General features: G+C 42.4%; 2 protein-coding genes across 5 annotated transcripts; both read left to right on the top strand.

Moving 5' to 3' along the window:
* The first annotated feature begins 388 nt into the window (after positions 1-388).
* Positions 389-11,704, top strand: LOC133495594 (carnitine O-palmitoyltransferase 1, liver isoform-like). Of its 2 annotated transcripts, none has more exons than XM_061810438.1 (19): positions 389-640; positions 2,437-2,589; positions 2,997-3,136; positions 4,203-4,374; positions 4,456-4,557; positions 4,698-4,835; positions 4,995-5,072; positions 5,697-5,804; positions 6,148-6,235; positions 7,237-7,432; positions 7,523-7,711; positions 7,833-7,938; positions 8,026-8,142; positions 8,877-9,041; positions 9,143-9,271; positions 9,436-9,591; positions 9,666-9,779; positions 10,559-10,651; positions 10,743-11,703. In XM_061810438.1, exons 2-19 carry the CDS (start codon positions 2,449-2,451, stop codon positions 10,866-10,868), a joined length of 2,358 nt encoding a protein of 785 aa, XP_061666422.1. In that variant the 5' UTR covers positions 389-640; positions 2,437-2,448; the 3' UTR covers positions 10,869-11,703. The 2 variants fall into 2 exon arrangements, with proteins under 2 accessions (XP_061666422.1, XP_061666423.1); XM_061810439.1 differs by having other exon boundaries at positions 625-763; positions 10,743-11,704.
* A 3,500-nt stretch (positions 11,705-15,204) lies between these two features.
* LOC133495606 (troponin T, slow skeletal muscle-like) lies at positions 15,205-18,813 on the top strand. Of its 3 annotated transcripts, XM_061810468.1 has the most exons (9): positions 15,205-15,215; positions 16,125-16,185; positions 16,336-16,452; positions 16,558-16,635; positions 16,716-16,829; positions 17,021-17,130; positions 18,434-18,524; positions 18,614-18,654; positions 18,739-18,813. In XM_061810468.1, the coding sequence occupies exons 3-9, from the start codon at positions 16,354-16,356 to the stop codon at positions 18,782-18,784; spliced, it is 579 nt and encodes a 192-aa protein (XP_061666452.1). In that variant the 5' UTR covers positions 15,205-15,215; positions 16,125-16,185; positions 16,336-16,353; the 3' UTR covers positions 18,785-18,813. The 3 variants fall into 3 exon arrangements, with proteins under 3 accessions (XP_061666452.1, XP_061666450.1, XP_061666449.1); XM_061810466.1 differs by lacking the exon at positions 15,205-15,215 and having other exon boundaries at positions 15,951-16,185; XM_061810465.1 differs by lacking the exon at positions 15,205-15,215 and having other exon boundaries at positions 15,951-16,185; positions 16,336-16,635.
* Positions 18,814-18,864: the final 51 nt, after the last annotated feature.

The following is an 18,864-nucleotide window of genomic DNA, read 5'->3' as shown; positions in this document are numbered from 1 at the left end:
GGCAACCAGTACAGGGTGTACCCCGCCTCCTGCCCGTTGACAGCTAGGATAGGCTCCAGCCCTCCCCGTGACTCTTGTGAGGATAAGCGGCAAAGAAAATCGAAGGATGTATACTGTAGTATTGTAAACAGTGATATACAACATTTAAGAATGATAATACACCCAGTTTCCACAGCGTATGAAACAACTGTTGATATCCATATGTATACATAATACCTCTGAGAAATTAAATTCATTAAAAGATGCAAATGTTAAATTTAAAAATGGATGCAAATTGAGACTTTTAGTTCAAGCAATGCAAACAAAACAATAGGTTCTACTTTGGTTGAATTGCATCGATTGTGACATTAATACCCGGGCAGGATCCACGTATCCAGACATTTTCCAAGCCCCTAATCCCCAGCAGGGTCGCGGGATACTCCGGCAACAGTGAACTCAATAAGTCACTCCACGATTGCAACATTTCCTGGAGACAGTGAAGGCAACGTCGGGACCATTCAGGAGGGCAACCGCTCAGTTTTCCAGTTCGCCGCCGAAGAGGGCCGACTGGACCGCGACGACACGCCGGCGCCTTTGTCGGTGTTATAAGTTGAATACCGGATCCCGTTTTCTCCGCTTTTCACTCCGCAAAGGCCAACAGGTACGGCAAGGCGAGCGTGGGTCGAAATGGAACGCGTTGTGAGGCTGTCGTGACGTAGGCGGCTAACGTTACAGGGAATGGGGCTAGTTCCAGTTCAAAGGGACTCGGCGGTGAAGAGTGCAGGTGGTTTTTTTTTTTTTGTGATTTTTTTTTTTAAAATTCAACACGCTTACAATGTCACCGTTTTTTTTTCGTAAAATGTACAAAACAAAACTGGGGAATTTAAAAAAAATCCATATGAAGAAGGCGGCATTCCCAAGTGTCAAACAGGAACTAGCTTCTGGCTAGCGTCAATGTCTTTTCCTTAAAAAAATAAAATAACATTAAAAAGGCGTTTTGACGACCGTGTGGAATTTTCACAACATACCTGTCAAAAATTTTGATAGTCAGGATGATGTTAGATAAAATGCTTTCCTGCAATGTTACGCAGAGTACGCAAAAGCTTCCAATTACTATTCGGTCTCTTACGTAACTCATTGTTCAAACTTTTCATTTTTATGTTATTGTTTTCAGTCCAATGCGACCTGCAAATTTGGACCCCCACTTCCATTTGGGCACAGAAAACTTAAGTTAATGGGGTTAATCATGTTTTGAATTTGAGCTAGTCCATTTTCCCAATGGTGTACTGTATATGAAATTAATGTACGGCATATTTGCGTCCCAGTGGAGAGCGTGTGGGTTTGCCCCTTAGGCCTCCGTTGGCATTTTATCAATATTTTATCCACTTTTTAATACCGTCATTATCTTGTTGCAATTATATCATTACTGCCACAAAAAAACGCAAGATAACATAAACTGGAGCAGTATCAGAATCAATATTTATCTCATGTCAAAAATATACCAACAAAATAAATACATAAGTCGTATTCACCAGAGATACATATTACTAAATGTAATATTGTGTCAAGGTAGTATTGATTTATTCAAACTAGTATTTGACAGGTTGAAATCCCCAAAACTAATTTGTTTACTAGTCTTGAGCATGTCTGAAGTTGTTAATAGTATTTTTTTTTTTTGCAGGAAAAATAGATGTCTGAGGATTTAGAAATTGTGCTTGTGTACTTGTACATTTGGGGGATGTGTGTGTCCACAAAGGTGTCCACAGAGTGCAAGTATAAAAGACATGAGTGATTAAAAAAAAAAAAAATTCTACAAATTTCATGCTACCACCTGTAACAGTAATGATCACCAATAAATAAAATTTAAAAAAAATCAGAGAAGATAGAGCAAAGGTTTTAGTTTTATTTACTCAAACAATAAAGGCCAGTAAAAGAAACTTTTCCTGGTGCCACACCTACATAAGTTACAGAAAAAAAAATCTATTTATTATTTAAGATGACTTTGCATTTGAAAAGGAGTAATTAGTGAAATCTCTGGTGGATAAAGTACTCACATGCTTAAGTAAAAGTACAGATAACTGTGTACAAAAGAAAAATCGATAAGGAATTGGATGGATATCAGTCATTGCTGATGGAATATTCATAGCTAAATTCTTACCAAACCAATTCCCATGCCGGTGTACAACTTAGCATTTTTACTTGTCCTGAGCTGTCGACTTTGCGAGCTTCAGGCCCGTTCGCGTTTGTCTCCGTGTTTATTGTCCTCGCCCAACCTCCCATGATCAAGTGGGTCACTCGCAGTACGAAAAGCAGCTGCATCGAGAGGTTCACGTGACCCGCGTGGCGCTCGCAGCTGAGCTCTCGTCACCCGAGGGCCCGGCTTGATCTTTCCCAACCTCGAGCGACTGTCGTACGTGCGTGGCTCAAATCCCCTCTCTTCTTCTGTCCACCGCGCAGCGCGCAGTCGTCATGGCAGAGGCCCACCAGGCAGTGGCCTTCCAGTTCACCGTCACCCCGGAGGGCATCGACCTGCAGCTGTCTCACCAGGCCCTCACCGAGATCTACCGCTCGGGCCTCCGTTCCTGGAAGAAGCGCATCATTAGACTCAAGGTTTGTCCGCCTCCACGTTTTCACCTTTGCGCTGGTCGACACGTGTTCAGTGATTTCAGCCAGGTTGGCATCCTTCAAAGTTAATAAGTAGAAGAGTAAAACCTTTGTCCTAAATACGACATAGATCGGTTCCATGTTTGGACGTGGTCAATCAATAAAGCAGCGGTTCGCAACGAAGACCCAAACAATACGCGAACCCCTGCATCATCTTACATCACATATTTATGCAGGAGTTGATGGATAACGTGAAACTCTTAATTTGGTGCTCATGTCCACCACACGTGAGTGAAGTGTATTTGAAAGCCCCCCGTCATTTATTTATTGAGTTATGCAAATAAGTTAGTGACACTGGCAAGCGGATGGAATTGGATTTACATTCAATCACCGCTCTCTCTCCCAACGAATAGAACAGCGTGATCACGGGTGTGTATCCCGCCAGCCCTTCTTCGTGGCTCTTTGTGGTCATAGCCATCCTGGCCACCATGTACACGCGCTCCGACCCCTCCATGGGGCTCATCGCCAAGATACAAGAGCATCTGCCTGTCAGGTAAGAAATAACACACTCACTGGGAATGTCACTCGGCGCACTCCCCTCAATCTGCTGCCTCGCATCCATTTTGAAATATGCTAATATGTTGTTTGCCGTGGTTTAAAACTGCACCGTCTGACGCTGAGAGGTGCGTTGCCCCATTTGTAGCAAGATAAATGGACTTAAAATTCAGTTCTGTACCAGTGCAATTTCAATACTGAGCATGTTTTTAGATTAATACCAATTACCGTAATTCCCAGCCTAAAGAGCGCACCTGGTTATACGCCTACATTTGTAAAGGAAATACCATTTGGTACGTACATACGCCGCAGCTGTTTACAAGCCGGAAGTGCCCACATTGAAAACCACATTGAAATATTTACAAAGAAAGACAATACACAGAGAGTTTAACGCTAGTGCCGCCACGCTAACGCGAGCACCACACGCCGGTGTGACGGTCTGAGCGCTCCCGGTGCTGAGAAGTCTTCTTGTGATTCATGCGCATGCGCGTATATTTTGTTAACTTCCGGCCAGTCCGAGACATCCGCATCCATGCTTCAACGTGTACCATTCGACAACTTGTCGCCGCGTGTTCATGTTCGCTATGGACGTCTTCGAAAGACAAACACAGCGAACGTAGATATGTGTATACTTTTGTTTTAAGGTTAGGTTATCACATATGTTAACTCCCTCTATGTAGAAGAAGGGGAACTCAGAGACTGGATCCCAGTAAGCGTCTCCTACATACCCAGAGTTCCCCTGTTAGTAACGCATGCGCAATAATCACAAGGGGACTTTTCAGCACGGGGGAGTGCTCAGACCGTCACACCGGTTTAAAAGAAAAAAAAAAAAAAAAAGAACATACCGGTAAAAATCACTGAGATTCGGCATTAACACGCCAGCACAGCGCGAACAGGGCCGGACCGGTAAAAATCACTTCCTCGGCACAAGTATTCCACCGGTCTTACTCTTACCATTTCCGCTCAAGTGCCCCCTTGCGGCCGTTAGAAAAAATGCACAAATGAGCCGCATCCCCGCATAAACCGCATTTTGGTATGTCTTTTTTTTCCTGCTCCTCTCACAGCCAGTCCATGAGCACCCAATGCCAGACGGTGGTGTCGGCGGTGCTCTTCAGCACTTTACTGTGGCTCCTGCTCATCTTCACCATGCGACTGTGCCTCAAGCAGCTCCTCTCCTACCACCGCTGGATCTTCGAGCAGCACGGCAAGATGTCCACCACCACCAAAATCTGGGTGGTCAGTGTTCGCCTCCTGCTTTTGAAGTATTATCGTGTATTTTCTTCATTCATGAAGAACGTTCTCGTGTCCAAATGCCAGGCGCTGGTGCGCATCTTCTCTGGCAGAAAGCCTCTCCTCTACAGTTACCAGGGCTCCTTGCCAAACCTGCCCGTGCCGCCCATCAAGGACACACTCAAGAGGGTGGGTCGCCCTGTGGAAGGCAGGAAATAGTGACTTTGTCATCACTTTCTGTGCCACTGGATTGGTCTTATCTGTGCCCGATGAAGTGAAACGTTTGCTACATTTCTGACTCAACTCTGTGTTATGTGCCCCCATCTTAGTATTTGGAGTCAGTGCGTCCGCTGATGGACGACACCAAGTATGAACGAATGGCCAAGCTGGCGGGCGAGTTCGAGAGCCGCCTCGGAAATCGCCTGCAGTGGTACCTCAAACTCAAATCTCTCTGGGCCGCCAACTACGTGAGTGACTGCATTTAATCTGCTGTAGCGGCGTCCACGTCGGCAAACGCCATTAACAATGGATGCCTTTGAGAGTTTCTGCCCATTGCATTATTTAAACGGGCTTGGCAGGCAACGCTGAATTATTAGCTTTATGACTGTGAGGTTTTTGTGTTTTAGGTCAGCGACTGGTGGGAGGAATACGTCTACTTGCGAGGAAGAAGCCCCATTATGGTCAACAGTAACTATTACGGCATGGTACTTAACCCTTTTTTGGCACAAACGTATTTTACTTGTGATGCCAAGATGATCAAAACAAAAGGCTTGAATTTTACTGTCATAAAAAAAAACTAAAACTGATTTATTCACAGCAGTATAAATCATATTTTAGCATTTCTGTTGTCTCTTTGTATGTTAGATTATTATTGTTTTTTTTTTTTCAGTGTTCAGTTTTCAGTAGTGCTGACCTATGTAATTTAAGATACCAGTATTTTAGCAATGGGACTGATCAGATTTCATTTGGTAGCCGCCTCACGGTAACGTCAGGATTTTTCGATGCTCCGATTGGTTCGACTAGCAAACCACGTCTGCGGCTATCTGCACAAATTAACACATTTAATAATCAGCATCTCTGGTGCATATGATGTGTGTTATTTCAATGTTGTCAATTTTGTCATGTTATTATATATTTATTCTCCAGATGATGAACATGGCATAGTTGTATGCTGTTATATTTTTGTGTAGTTCTGTTATTTTGCCGGTATTAAAAGGTGAATTTCGTCGGGTAAGTCCCAGTTACCAAGCATACGTGCCCCCCCCCCCTTCCATAGTCATGAAGATTTCTGAATCTCCTGACTTCCTGTCTCTGTCTCCCCCCCCAAGGACTTCCTGTATGTAACCCCCACTCCTATCCAGGCAGCCAGAGCCGGCAACACCATCCACGCAATGTTCCTGTACCGCCGCAAACTCAACAGAGAGGAGCTGAAACCTGTGAGTTTGGCCGCTGTTGCTAAGGCAACGCGAGTCGTGCCAGCCAGAACTATTTATATTATATTTCAGACACCATTGCCAAGGGGCCTGTCTGTATCTGTTATATGTAACCGTGTACATCCATCAAGCTGTGGTGCTGAGTTTTAATACATATAATGTGCATTTTGTTCGTTTGTTTCCATTTGTATGTGAAGACTCGTTTTCTCATGCCATGCTCCTTTTCCTTTTTTTTATTATTATTATTTTTAAACCACCCACCCCCCTCATATTCTCTTTGCTTGACTATGTCCCCCCCACAACTCCTGCATTCTTCCTCGCCTTTGCCTCCCACCTGGCCTCTCAGAGTCGCATACCCGGTACTGTCATTCCTCTGTGTGCGGCTCAATGTGAGAGGATGTTCAACACCACACGCACTCCCGGAGAGGAGACGGGTAAAGAAACAGACACACATGCACATGCATACGCACCCAATTCCACACACACTTTATGTCGACATCCCCTCAAAGTGGCCTCTCCTCCAGATGTGTCATCCACAATGTTAGGGTCTAGAAGAACTAGTCAGTCACTGTTTTGCGTTCAAAGTTGTGTGCGAGTCCTGTCATCCCTCACCTGTCACCTTTTTGTCCTTGTTGTCTGGGTTTTTGAGCCAGGCATTTCTTTAAATAACGTCTATTTTCTTATCTGCCCACGCATCCTCTCCTCTCATCTTCCCTCGGTTTCTTTTCCCATCCCATTCTCTTGGGTTTTCTATCCTTTTTCTCGCTGACGTTGCTGCGATCTGTTCTTCATCTTCTTCCTCCAACTCAGTGGTTGTTGAGGTCTGCAGTTCCTTGCTGTTCCTATCAGTTTGAGAGGATGTTTGACACGTGTCGAATCCCTGGAAGGCTAACAGGTAGTATTTATTTTTTTTTGTCCCAAAGTGGATCATCACCCCCATTTTAGATCAGTAAATGTAGAACATGACCACTAACTAGCGTAGCTATTATTGTAGTCGTAGATATTAGCTGAGGGTGCATTTTATGTTTGTCACGCACTTGTAAATTTTAAATCAAAAGCACATATTGCGTCCTTTCATCCAGTCCCACCGCTGATTCGCTTCACAATTCATGGGATCATTTAGACTACTCTCAAATAGGATGTAGTTCTAATGGGAAGTACCAAACAGGCGAGGGAAGTTCCCCGTAAATTAAAGTGAGTTTGTGGCCGTAGCAAAGTGCCACCGTACATGCGGGATCCTCGTTCAAAAATAGTTGCGTGCGCTGAATCGCGGCAGCCATGTGGAATGTAGCCTGAAATAGACGGATCCTGATACAGAAGAGAGCGCCGCGGTGCTAGCCTCGCCAATCAAAAATGCTGAATAAAGCCAAGCACAAGCAGCGCCACTTGAGAGGCATGAAATTTTGAATACGCTTGCCTGTTTTGCCTCTTGAAGACACGGTGCAGCACTGGCAGGACAGCGACTATGTCGCCGTGTACCACAGAGGACGCTACTTTCGTCTCAGAGTGTACCAGGCGGGGAGACTCCTGTCCCCGAGGGAGATCGAATTCCAGATTCAGCGGATCCTTGATGACCCTTCCGCACCCTGCGCGGGAGAAGCGAAACTTGGTGCTCTGACAGCCGGTGACAGGTCGGTCTGACAAACAAGGAGCTGTTTTTTTTTTTTTTTTTTTTTTGATCTCAGCCAAACAGGATTTTGCATTGCCGTGTTTCCACCCAGAATTCCTTGGGCCCAAGCCCGGAGCAAGTACTTCAGCAGCGGTATCAACAAGCGCTCACTGGATTGCATCGAGAAAGCCGCATTCTTCGTGACCCTTGACGATGACGAGCAGGGCATGATGGGGGATGACCCATCGGGGAGTCTGGACCGCTACGCTAAGTGCTTGCTGCACGGGAAATGTTACGACAGGTAGTTCAATGCAGTCAAACATGTCAATTGTGTTTTTCAGTATGAGCTAAATTGTACAAGCAAACGCCTGGTATATTTTTTTTCCTAATAAAATCCATATTTTGTCTTCTTCGTGGCACAGATGGTTCGATAAGTCTTTCTCGGTGGTCTTCTTCAAGAATGGTAAGAACGGTATCAACGCGGAGCACTCTTGGGCTGACGCGCCGGTGGTCGCGCACCTCTGGGAGGTGAGGGGATCATCCATGAGCCGCTTGCCTGTCCGGTGGATCCAAACGTCACCACGTTTTTAAAAATTGGGTTTCTCGTCTTTCCAGTACGTCGTGGCCACGGACTCTTTCCAGCTGGGATACAATGGCGAGGGTCACTGCAAAGGTGATGTGGATCCTTCGCTACCACAGCCTCTGAAGCTCACTTGGGAAATACCTCCAGAGGTTAGTTGGTCAAGTCTGACGACTTAGTGCAGTGTTGCACATTTGTTTACTAAACAAGATACATGCTTTACATTGGAAATATCTCTCAACACACCACCAAAGGAAAGTATCGTAATTTCTCGAGTATAATGCGTCCTGAAGTATAACCCGAAAACCTTTCTACCAATCTGCAATGGGCACCACCAATTTGATGCTACCCATATGCTCAAAATATTGGGAATGATCTGTATTTATATTTTGTTGGGTTTGGTTTAAAAAAAACAATCATTAATAATAATCATTGTTCATGTGGTGATGCAGCCGTCATGTAATCTCGGGATCTTTGATGCAGTAGCATCAAGCATGCTACGTTAACCATCGTAAAATGCGAGCTCCCCGAGGAGGTCATAGAGTTCAGGTTGGGGGCGCACATTACTGTAATAAATCTAAATGTGTAACATAATACATCGAATATCACTCTATGTAGCTGTATACAACCATACAATGTGACTGTATTTTTTATTTTTCATCCATAGCTAAATATAATGCGCTCTATTAACTTTGAATATATTTTGGGAAAAATTTGCGCATTGTTTTTGAGAAATTACGGTATCATAAAAATGACTGTATATCTGTCACAGTCTTGCAATAATACCAATTTTCTGTAGTAAATAGTTTTTGGACTAAGTAAATGTTGGTGCTGAAATGCTTGAATATTGAAGTTGAAAAGTGCTCTCCGTGTGCGTGTGACACAGTGCGAGAAGCAGATCTGTCAGTCCCTGGCAGTGGCCCAAGCCCTGGCTGACGACATCGACTTTCACGTTATATCCTTCCGAGACTTTGGCAAGGGAAAGATCAAGAAGTGTCGAGTCAGTCCGGACGCCTTCATCCAGGTGGCGCTTCAGGTGGCCTACTTCAGGGTGAGGAACCCCCGCAGTTTGGATTGGTCACAGGATTTAAGCTAGTCTAGGATTCGGCCGCCGTGTATGTTGTCCACCAAATTTTGTTGCAATGTTTCCAGAATCGGAAAACGTTTTGCCTGACCTATGAGGCCTCCATGACCCGCCTGTTCAGGGAAGGCAGAACTGAGACCGTTCGCTCCTGCACCAACGAGAGCAGTGCCTTTGTCAAAGCGTTCGTGGGGGGAGAGGTGAGACTTTTGAGGCTTTTTCCAGCAATGGGAGTAAGTCACAGTAAGTCATGTGACTTGAGTCCTCAACCTCAGATGAATTTTTATTCAACTTGGGAGGTGGCTACATGATGGACTAAGGAGAGCACCTTCACATCTTTTTAACAAAAGTGTTTCCCCACCAGTCAGCTGACGTATGCAGGCGTCTGTTCCGCACGGCATTCGAAAAGCACCAGAACCTTTACCGCATGGCAATGACCGGCGCCGGCATCGACAGGCACCTCTTTTGCCTCTACGTTGTGTCCCAGTACCTTGGAGTGGAGTCGCCTTTCTTGAAAGAGGTTCTTGCCCTCCCCTGCCTTTCAATTTATATCCCCAATCACACTGATCCAAAGGTCTTATGCGTGCTTTTCAGGTGCTGTCAGAACCCTGGAGGCTGTCCACCAGTCAGACATCTGTCCAGCAGGTGGAGCTGTTTGACCTCGTGAACCACCCTGAGTATATTTCCTGCGGGGGAGGCTTTGGTCCGGTAAGTGCTGCATTCAGGGGCATGGAATGGGCGTAAAAGCTTAATACTGTCCAGGGACCCTGACCATTTTGGGGGGGGGGGGGGGGGGGGGGGGCACCGGCTGTCCCCCAGCACCGCCCCTCCCTTGGCAAGTAAATGAAATATCAGTTTACACACACTAAGGCCGTGAGCGCCCCCCTTTGACCAATGTGAGCAACATCAGACGTACGCACTGTGGTCAATCAGCGTCATCCAATGAAGTTACACGACTCATTAAAATGTTCAGATTACATTCCCATCAGAACATTTTTAAGAACAATTTGTTTTGTTTTGCAAGCTTACACTGAAAATGTCAACAAAGAAAAAAATACATTACAATACAAGTACATACCAAGCGAACTATTAACTATAGATTTGAAATGTTGCTTTCAATTTTGTTTCATTTGTTTATTTTTAACCCACAATGATATCCCCATCTGTTTTTCTTGGTGTAAAACTGAATTATTGCTTGCCGAATAGCTTTCGCAATGCATGTTGAAAGCTGAATGATGGTCCCAAACAGTTTTAAGGTTTATGTTATGTTTCCTCCTATATTTGGCACTTTGGGGGTGCTTGAGAACCTAAATGAGGGATTCCAAAATAGATCGAGCCATGTTGTGACTTCTGCTGAGTGTATTTTTTTTTTAAGTGTTGAAACGTACAAAAATTATAGTGTAGTTTTGGATCATTTGGTGTATGAAGTGTTTAGTTTTAGTTTAGCTTAGTGTACGAAGCTATGGTTTGTCTGTTTGTCTCGTCAGGTGGCTGACGACGGTTACGGAGTGTCTTACTACATTTTGGGAGAAGGCCTGATCAACTTCCACATCTCTTGCAAGCACTCTTGTCCCGACACTGTAAGTTCTTCACAACCTCTCACAGGATACATGCTTTAGAGTAGATGGTAGAAGTCTGACCCCTGCTTTTATTATTATTTCATTTTTCAAGGACGCCCATAAGTTCGGTGCTCAGATCACAAAAGCCTTGCACGACCTGCTGGAGCTGATGAGCCCCGGCCAGAGGGAGCCCGGCAAAACCGAAGACAGCCGGCCCGAGGTCAAGAAGAACCTGTAGACGCTTCCTCGGGATAGAGACGGCGGATGCTTGAAAGGGAAGATGTTTTACTGTACGGACGGGGGAAGCATGGACATGTTCTCATGTTGAGGAGACAAAAAAACAAAAACAAGTCAGTAATCACAGCAGCTTGATCAAAAGGCAGCTCAGTTGAAGGAAACAAGTACAAGTGAGCTGATGTTTTTACTACATCCATTTACATTTTGCTGGGGACGGCCACAGGTTATTCATTTTCAATAATAATTAATATTCCGTTTTTTCGCCTGTTTTTTAAGTGAGCATTTACTTCAGAAGTTGCTTTTTTTTTTTGTAAAGGGGCAAGTTTATGTAAGGATACCATTGAATGCGCCGAGTAATTCCGTGTATGTTTGCCTGAGTATTGCGCGGCGACACGTGTGCGCACACACAAACGGGAACGTAAAACATTCCTTCGCTTGGAACATTTTTGCCTTGCACTGCAGTAAAATGTCGTGGTGGTTCTTTTTTTTTTTCGTTTTTGCCAAAGCTTTTTGTTTTTCAAATGCGTGCAGGTTATCCAGCAGGCGTTTTTAAGCACATTCACTCCTTTTTATGTATAAATGTGTCTGTATACATTTCTGCATTTCTATAAAAGCACCATAACAATGCAATGTAACGTGTGGGTTAAATGTGGATTTAGTACTGAAGTTGTGGACTAGACTAACAAGAAGGTTTCCAGGGAAATGTGGAAGGGATGCTCCTTGGTTCTGTGTTGATTTTGTGTTCGGTTTTCACCACATATTGTTTTTTGTCTGAATTTTTTTTTTTTGAATATTAAAAGTTAACATGAAGACATTATATAGGAAAAGTGCTCGTGTCCTTTGTTTATTTCATGTTCACGAAAAAGTTTTGTGACTGACCGTCGGATCCAAGCGATGGTGCGCTGATGATCTCAGGATTGAGATGTTTAAAAAAAAAAAAAGATTCTTTTGTGCTGGAGCTGTCACCACCTGTCTTTTTTTGTCTTCTTATTTCAGCTGTGAGCTCAGCAACGAGGCGCTCCCCCCGCACCCCCCCACGGGCCGCTCTGCCAGACTTCGGCTTCAGCTCCCAAAAGCCGCCAATAATCCGCACGCTCATTTTTATTCCCCGGCCCCTTCTTGTCACCCCGCTGGAGCCTTTTATAAAAAAGGCGTTGCCCGCCACGGGGCTCCTCATTACGCGTCAACATCCTGCTGACACTAAACTGGTATGTACATGCAATGACTTCTTTAGGTTTTATGCGTCGGTATAACTTTTGCAAGAAACAGTTTATAATTGTTTTTTTGCACTTGTAACTGCATCTTTTCCCTCCATTGTTGCCACCTTTTACTATTTAAATGGCAAGTAATCAGAAGCGGATTCAATAGATATCAATTCCATGTTTTTCCAGGGAGTGATGTAGTTTTGGGAAGGTTGTAAAGTTTAAAAAAAAAAAATGTTTTTCAATAGAAATCTGACTAGTAAGGGGGGAAATGTTATCTAATGTGAATACTCTGCTCATTTTCTGCTTTTAGTTTTCCAAGATACTTTAAATATGATGTGAAAGTCAAGGTTTTAACAAGGGAAGAATATCATATTTTAACAACTGAATTAAAAAAAAATACAACTTTGTCTTAATATTGTGCTATTTATTATGGAAAAGAACCCTTTATCTTCTAAAAAATGTGAGTATCATTGGAAAAAAACAAGTTTTTTTAGTAAAAAAAGTAGGACTTACTGCTGTAACAACACATTATATTCTTAAAAACAACTTTCTTCTTGCAATGATTCATGTAAACATGTCATTCTTATTAGCATTTTTAATTGGCTCAAACCTAAATTAGAGAGGCAAAATTGAAGTAATATTAATTTCTGTTTGTTCTACCGAAGAATGGTTCACACACTGTTACATAAATTTTTAAATAGCACCTTTATTTCAAATGATTAATATATGTAGCTTTACCTCACTAGACGGGTATAATATCAATGGCAAGAAATCATGATGCGCAAACTGTTTAATTCTTTACATTTAAATCCATCATTACTATCTTTATAAAGTATAATACTGTAATTATTATTATTGAAAACTGTTTTAGAGGGACAGAACAAATTAATCCCTTTTCCATTCGGTTCATTGGGGACAACTTATTTGCGATACGATCAGTCTTGAGTTACAAGCGTGGTCACAGAACTTACTAAACTCATAATTGAAGGCACCGTTATGCATCAACCCTCTCGAGCCCATAAATCTTAACGGTGGAACAAGGTTCGGAATCGCGTGGCCAGTCCCTTGCGTGTTGACCTTTTGCCTTGTCTAGTCGCATTGACATGGTCTGAATGTGCTTCATGGTTGTCCAAAACTCTCAACTACGTAAGGCCTTCATCCATCATGTTGATGCACTGCTGTCTGGAAATGTCCCTGTTATTAATTGTTTAGGCAACCATTGTCAACATCTGTGACCGTGAACATTTTTTTTTTTTTTAGAAATAATCTTTGGATTTTTGAGGGAAAAAAACTTATTGTTTTTACAATAATCTGAATGGACTTAAAAAAAAAAAAAAAAAAAAAAGTAATTTTGGGTAGCCAGTCAAATGTTCTTTGTTCAGACCATTTTTACAACTTTGTATTATATACTGGTTATTAAATTTTTTTTTTTTCACGAAAAAGTGTATTTTGGGGGGAAGCCAGTCAAATGTATGCTGCTTCAGTCTTGAAAACATTTTATATGACATACAGATAAATTGCCATTTTTTTTTTGTTCAATACTGATAGATTGAAAATTGTTGAATATAATTTTTGCCTGTCACTCAAAAGACGATTGTGAAAAAATGTTTTTTATTCCCCCCCCTGCCTATTGCTATTCACATGATTCTCCAGCTTTATTATGAGGCAATTTTATAAATGACCAAATCGGGCTCCTTGCTTATATATGTATATATATCTTTTTTCCATAATTTTCAATACATCTCATTTATTGTCTCAACGCTGACTAATTGCTAAAGTGATCCGTGAGTGTGTGTGCAAAAGTACGTTTCCCCAAATCGAAGAAAGTGTTCTGAGGTCCCCCTCAGTTTGTCCCTGACGCGAGTAGATTAAACGGTAATAGGAGAGCCGAGTGGCGTTAATAGCCGGCGGCCGAGCACTTCAAAGCCCTCCGGCCCCGACGTCCTTTGGAGTAAATTCAATTAAAGAAGAATAATCAGTCGCGTAATTCCCGGCTCTTATCCTGGGTGGCATGACTCAGCTGCGGCCCCTCTGCTATTCCTAGATCATGGACAACAAATGGTCTTTGTCTTGGTGTGTTGTCTTTGACAGGAGGGACAGTCATGCAATGTGCAGTCCAGTTTATGTCTGTCGGGCCCAAATGATGATGTTATTGTCATGCTTTAACTGCACTAATTAAGAATATCCATAATGCTATGCACCAATTAAAACTCATGCATCGACAATCTTTCCAGTTCACGCGGCTATTTGACTTCTATAGCCGTCAATGGCAGTGAAGGTCCAAATGAACAAAAGTCCAGTGTGATTTTGGGGGTCTTTTTTTCCAGCCCTGTAAATGTATGACTGTACTTTTAACAATGTCAAGCACTTAGTGGGTCCTCTCTTTAAAAACTCTGTAAGTGGATATAAAAAGTATACACACCCCTGTTCAAAACATCTCCTTTTTGTAATATCAGAAAAATGAGATGAAGATAAATAATTTCAAACACTTTCCATCATGCAACTGAAATAATGTGGTTGCACAAGTGTGAACACCCTCTTATAACGCCAACGTGGCTGCATTCACAATTAACCACTTCACATTTAACCCTTTCCGGGCAGGAGTTGCACATTTTAAACTCGCGTTAAATGAGAGTCCGCAAACTTACTACAAAAGTGCGTCCCTGTGGTGTATTTAGTAACTCAGGTTTTACTCTTTAACTTTATTTAATTTCACATTTGTGTGTTACAGTGTCACAATGTCCGATTTAGAGGATCACGGGTGAGTAAATTGTTCAGCTATTCCAACAAGTTCTCCGCACCTTCCAGTTTTACACATACATTTGTTACTAAGTATTTGTACATTATGCTTTCACCCATCTAGAGGACACCAAGAGGGTAAGTCACTTTAATTTAGAGGGTGAGGGGGGGACAGGGAATCATCTTTTCCAAAATCATATCCATCACCTTTGACACTTTTTCAGAAGATGATGAGCAGGGAGAAGGAGGTAAGAATGTATGTGATGATTTCCTTTTCATTGTAGTTCTTTTTTAAAAATTATTATTATTTTAGCACTATTTTCCTTTTTGATTTGCCTTTACGGTTATTCATTTACATCCTCTGCTGTTTTTGGTGAACGCAAAGGAGAACGGCCCAAGCACAAGTGAGTATCTACTACATAATACAAAATGTGTTGTGATTTACCATGAAGAGCACAAGTACGCATGAGATGTGCATTCATTTGACAGTAAGATTACTGGAACCGTTTTTTAAAAATGTTTCATAACCTTTATTGCGCCCAAGCACATATTTTTACATTCAAACAACACCAAAGAAAAATGTCATTAAAAGTATGTACAGTACAGTGTCCCCTTGCTGTATTGTGGGTCACATATTGCAGATTTGGTGCGTCACGGTTTTTTTTTTTTTCTTTTTCATATTCATTCTGCGCATAACTTCCCGTATCTTATTGTCACTACTTTGTAGATTTCACCTATTCTGGGGCTGGTCCCGAGTCTGACCCCTGTGATAGACGAGCGATTACTAGATACTGAAAACCCCCCCCCACCCCCCGATATCAATTACAAATTTACTCTCTGTGTATGAAATGTGGGCCTGTTTGATAGTACAGTGATGCCTCGGTTCTTGCCCACAATCCGTTCCAGAAAACGGTTTGAGAAGTGATTTTTTTCAAATTACAAACCGATATTTCCCATTACATTGAACAGAAAAAGAAATAATGCGTTCCAAGCCTAAAAAAATTTGCCTTTTTTAAAGCATTTTTTTTTAGCTTTTCCTGATAATAAACTCATAGTAGAAATTAATTTATAGTTTAAATATTTTATATAATAAAATTGTTGCTGTACAGTAGATCAGTAGCATCGATAAACAAAAATACATTGCTTTTATTGACTGAATAAAAACTTTTGGAGCAATTAAGTGAAATTGAATACTTTCCTGTGGCACACCTGATGATCACAGTGGTTTGGAATTGGTGTACTAGACTTTGCAAGTGTACTTAATGAAGTGGCCCATGACAAACTACCATAAATAAATACATAATGTTTTACAGGCCGGTGGCGACACAACTTGCTCCACCGAAGATCCCAGAGGGGGAAAGGGTGGACTTTGATGTATGTACACCTGATTTTTTTTTTTTAATCTTTGGAGCGATCCATCAGCATGTTGGACAAATAATTGGCCTGTCCGGCTTACAGTTCTGAGGTTTTGGTTCAAGTCCGGGCTGGGGAACGACAATTTCTGCTGTGTGGGTTTCCTATCAGGATATTCACAGGAAGCGGATGGAGAAAGATCTTCTGGAGCTTCAGACCTTGATCGACGTCCACTTTGAGCAGAGGAAAAAAGAAGAGGAGGAGCTCATCGGGCTCAAATCGAGGATTGTAATGTTTTTTTTTATATGCAATATATATGTGAATATTTTTTGTATGTGTAGTGTAAGATATATGCAGTTAATGGAAATGGCAAAGTGTCTTTTTGTGCCCCAGGAAAGTCGGCGGGCGGAAAGAGCTGAGCAGCAGCGCGTGAGGGCGGAAAAAGAACGCGACAGGCAGACCAGGATCGCGGTGATTGACCGCCACAAGCTTTTTTATACGTTGCCGTCTCCAAACGCGGCGGCGGCAAGCGCTAAATGTGGCGTCCGCAGGAGGAGAGGCAGAGGAAGGAGGAGGAAGAGGCCAAGAAGAGGGCTGAAGATGAAGCCAAAAAGAAGAAAGTGCTGTCCAACATGGGGGCTCACTTCGGAGGATTCCTGGCCAAGGTCGGGTGTACATTGAGTGGAGGCAAAATATTAATGTTGCACTTTCCTATAAAGACATAAATAGGATTCTGATCATGGCCAGTCTGGAAAGTGCTGTATTTTGTGGAATTGAGATTTGACTACATTTGTTTTTGCGCATGCAGTTGTCGCCTGTTTCATAATTAAGGTGTTGTAAACGTCGATTGGCGCAGGTGGAGCAGCGGCGCGGCAAGAAGCAAACGGCGAGGGAGATCAAGAAGAAGACGCTGTCCGAGAGGAAGCAGCCGCTCGCCATTGATGACCTGAGAGAGGACGCCCTCAGGTCAGCTGCGACCCCGACGGCTAACTTTCGCCAGTCTGTGTACTTGTATTGAGCTATAAATATCATTTATATACATTCACTGGAGATTTAAGGCTTTAACATTTCTCTAGTCTATTATTAGTCCCAGTGGCATGTAGACTTAGAACTCGTCGTGTGAGCTTACATTTTTTCCCATTTCTGCTAACATGAAGGATTTTTAATTCGACTAGGTAAGACAAAAAAGGCGAAGTGGAAAGGACTATCAAGAAACCTTGCATATTACCTAGGCCCTGATTTCTCTGAGATGTTAACTTTTCCCAAAATACGCTGTGAAGCATTACCATTATAAAATAGCAAAAAAACTAAGCATTTTTTGTTATTAAAAAAACATGAAATTTTAAGTCAGTCAGTTAGATATATTTTTGGAAATAAGGACTCGCCATGGGAAAATACACATTAAATGCTAAAAGTTCATCTGTTGTCTCTGCGACGTCCTATTTTGGACAAAAAATGTCAATGTGTTTCCTCGCATTTAAAAATCGAATTCAATTTGTAGAGTTCTGTATTATGAAAGTCATCAAAAATTTCACAGGAAATGTGTTTTCTTCCTTATCCGCTGATGAAGTTTGGGAAAATACATGGCTTTTTCGTGAAAAAATGTCGGCCTATAAAGGTGAAGCAGAGAGTGAAAAGTGAATGAGAACCATAAACAAAAATTTGTTCAAGTGAATTAAACTCATCAAAAAATAAAAAAAAAAAAACCCTTTACAAACAAATTTTAACAGTGTCAAAGTAAATCTTTCTAACTTATCTGTGGAATGTTTTCTCACAGCCACGAAACTGGCGATTAACGCAGTTAACGCTGTCTCTGCACAGGTTGGCATTCTTGTTTTGGGAGTATCAAGATGGCGGATGGCGACTTCAGTTTTGGTGGCCAATGAGCCATTCAGTATTTTTTTTTTTTTTTTTTTAAAGACCAGTGCAAAAATCCCTCAGACATGGGAGTAACATGCTAGTGCAGCGCTAACAGGGCCGGACCGGTAAAAGTCACTTCCTTGTATATATATTCCACTGGTTGCACTCTTACTTTTCCCGCTCGAGTGCCCCCTTGCGGCCGTTAGAAAAAAATGCACAAATTAACCGCATAAACCGCAGGGTCGAAACTGTGTGGAAAAAAAGCCGCGGCTTATATGCCGGAAATTACGGTATCGTTAAATCAAAATGTGCATTTTTATCTTTGCGACGGATCCTGTCCAAAGTCTACAAAAAGTCAATTTACTTTTTTTTTTAACATCTTTTCAACGCCACTGCAATTGTCTTATAGAAAACGTGCCGGAGAGATGTGGGAGTGCATCTATCAGCTGGAGTCAGAGAAATTTGACCTATGGGAGAAAATGAAGAGTCAGAAGTATGAGGTAAGATTTTTTTTTTTGGGTTGTTTTTTCACCAAATAACAGGGCATGATTAAATTTAAGGGAACTTTTTTTTCCATTGCCTATTCCAGATCACCGTCCTATTGAATAGAATCCAACACGCGCAGAAGTTGTGAGTTAACGACACGCTGCACTGTTATGTACGAATACTCACTACGCGTATACTCAAAAATATTTTTGTCTCGCCTCGGAGCAGCAAAAAGGGCCACGGGAAGGGGAAGGTCGGCGGACGCTGGAAGTGAGTCGAAGCCCTCCGCTGACGATAAAAAAAAAAAAAAAAAAGAAGGCGATGGCGCATTTGCAGTGTCGCACCGCTTGGAAA

Source organism: Syngnathoides biaculeatus, chromosome 22, assembly GCF_019802595.1.
Source record: "Syngnathoides biaculeatus isolate LvHL_M chromosome 22, ASM1980259v1, whole genome shotgun sequence".
Lineage (NCBI taxonomy): Eukaryota > Metazoa > Chordata > Actinopteri > Syngnathiformes > Syngnathidae > Syngnathoides > Syngnathoides biaculeatus.
This window is presented reverse-complemented; position numbering and strand designations above follow the sequence as displayed.